The 2549-nt window shown below is 38.8% G+C and overlaps 1 protein-coding gene across 1 annotated transcript in view; it reads left to right on the forward strand.

The window, feature by feature from the left end:
* LOC106466266 (von Willebrand factor D and EGF domain-containing protein-like) overlaps positions 1 to 2549 on the forward strand; it is a 90725-nt gene that overhangs the window by 58048 nt on the left and 30128 nt on the right. The window contains exon 17 of the mRNA XM_022394239.1: positions 373 to 519. Coding sequence (XP_022249947.1) covers positions 373 to 519 — 147 coding nt within the window. The remainder of the gene's footprint in view (positions 1 to 372; positions 520 to 2549) is intronic.

Raw genomic sequence — 2549 nt, forward strand, 5'->3', positions numbered from 1 at the left:
CATGAACTGATTTGCCTCTCAACTAGGGGAGGGCATTAGTATGCCTCATCTTCCATGGACTTTGGATCAGTCTGCCCTTCCTTATCATTTGGCAGGATTTCCCTATCTCGACCAAAAGTTGTTGGGGTCAGCTCTACCTGTTTGGGGGCAAACCCAGATTACCCTGTCCAACTTACCCAAGCCCAATTTTCTCACCTTTGTCTCACCCTCATGACCCTGTTAAGGTATCTTTCCTCCCTTTACATTCTGTCAGAGGCTCTTCACAGGAACCCTGAGGGATTTTCTGCTGAAATCCTCTCTATCCTTACTTCTTCATTGGTTCGTCTGTCGCATTTGGCTCTCATGCTTCAAATGTGGTTTGTTTGTTATTAGGACCTGTTGGGTCATGACGCAGTTTTGGCATGGACCCATCTCCAAGCTCCTTATCTGAAGGACCTCTGCATGGCACCGATTTTGGTCCATCAGCATTCTACCCTTACTAACTTGGTAACTCGTTTGTCGCAGTCGGGGCTGAGCATGGTACTGGTTCCTGACCCCCGACCTTCCCCTTCCCAACGTCTTCCTGTACCACCCTTCCATGGTGCCACGGTTCGACAATGCACAATCTGCCAACAGCAGTACTGATGACTACATGGTTGGATTCAGCCCAGTGGGAGCTTTTCTCTTGAATTTCTTTCATTGGTGGAGACCTTTTCTCACCAATATCTGGGTTCACAGAGTGCTCTCAGAGGGATACACTTTCCCCTTTCTCTCCCCTCTGTCCTCCGTCTTCACTTTTGACTTTTGTCAGGTCCTTGGCGAGTAGTTCCAGTTTTCTCAAAGAGTAGCTTCACATTTAGCTCGTTCCTTTCGCCCTTCTCATTGGCCATTTATCAATGCAAGTGGAGCATTTATCACTCCTGGTCATTGACTTGGGGTTTGGGGAATCTCACCCAATTTTTGTCTGTTTCGAGTTGTCGATCTTCCTCTCTCGACATGACTTCTGTGTTGTGGGTCACAGAAGGTCTACGTGGCCGTTTTACACTTCTGTCCTGCATTTTCCTTTGTTGGGTGATGAGGCTGTTACTTACCTGGGGTCGTTTTGGGCTGGTTTCACAGACACAGGGGTTGAATGCATGTGATGGACTACCCTCGAATTCTGGATGACACATTCCCGGATCCCTGGCATTAGACTACCCTGTGAGATCCTGGAGTCAAATGTTAGGTTCTGTCTTGACTCTGGGACTTGAAGTGAAGATGGTGTGATCCTCATCCTACCCTCATGAGGATGTCAGTACCAAGCGAGTGAGGTTTTGGATGTAGTTGACTTACCGAGTATGGTCCATTGTGCCCTATCCACTCTACACCATGATAGAAGTGCTCTCCTATTGGTGCTGCTTTTCATGAGAGACATGTTGGAACCTTGGCTAATGAATGATTGTGGCATGCATTTCAAAAAAAGTCTACATACAAAGGGCAGCACAAAATGAGAAAAGCTAATCTTATGAGAAGAAAGAAGTACCTACCTGAAATACATTTTCATTTAGGAAAATTATAACTTTCATAACTTTGGCATAGGTCACAAACTAAAAATGTATTTCTTCAGTATTCTGTTGGAATTACATTATTCTAACATGCCAGATTTAGTTCTGAAGCAATTCTACCAAAGTAAATAGTTGTATATATATGACTATAAAGTCTTAAAAAGGCATTTATATACCTAAAAAGAAACACCATATGTTTTGAAAATGTTATTCAAGCTGCTTTATTTTTCATAATTACTTTTTTTTTATAAATCTGATATATAATTCTTGAACTTAGGAATATTACTCTCCTTGCAGATATTTTATACTAAATTTTATTATATTATAAGCTAGCTTATTTCAGGAAATACGAATTCAAGAAAAAATTAACCATCTATAGTGTAAAATGCATATAAAGCTACTACTACTGTATTTAAGATGACTTGTAACAATTTTAATAAAAAGTTAACAAGCTTATTTTTTGTACAGTCTGACACCTAGTAACAGTTATTGGTGAAAAAAAAAATTCCTTTTTAAGGAAAACTATGTTGAAACATTTTCTAAAATACCAAAAAATATTTTTTTATCTCCTTGAAAGTCAACTTGATGGACCCAAAAATTATATTATAAAGAATTGGAATATATTTTTTATAATATATATATATTGAATTTTTAATCCTCTTTTCATGTATTATCCTTTTTCCTGTGATTGTTTGATACATTATGCATAAATTCTTAGTGTCAGATAACTTATTGATGAAGGAATCGTCAATAAATTACTTAAATTTGCAGATGATATTAAGGTCTTGGGTGTTGCTAGCTGTGAAGGGGATGCTGCTGATTTACAAAAGGATTTAGATCATATAGTGAGTTGGGCAAATAAATGGCAGATGGGTTTTAATTATAATAAATACATGCTAATGCATGAGGGTTATCATAATTTGAATTATAAGTATAATTTGGATGGGAATAACCTTAAAAGGGTCACGAAGAAAAGGAATCTTGGCGTAATAGTCGATCAGTCTCTAAAGCCTTCCAAGTAGTGTG

Source organism: Limulus polyphemus, unplaced genomic scaffold (genome assembly GCF_000517525.1).
Source record: "Limulus polyphemus unplaced genomic scaffold, Limulus_polyphemus-2.1.2 Scaffold2208, whole genome shotgun sequence".
In the NCBI taxonomy this organism is placed as follows: Eukaryota; Metazoa; Arthropoda; class Merostomata; order Xiphosura; family Limulidae; genus Limulus; species Limulus polyphemus.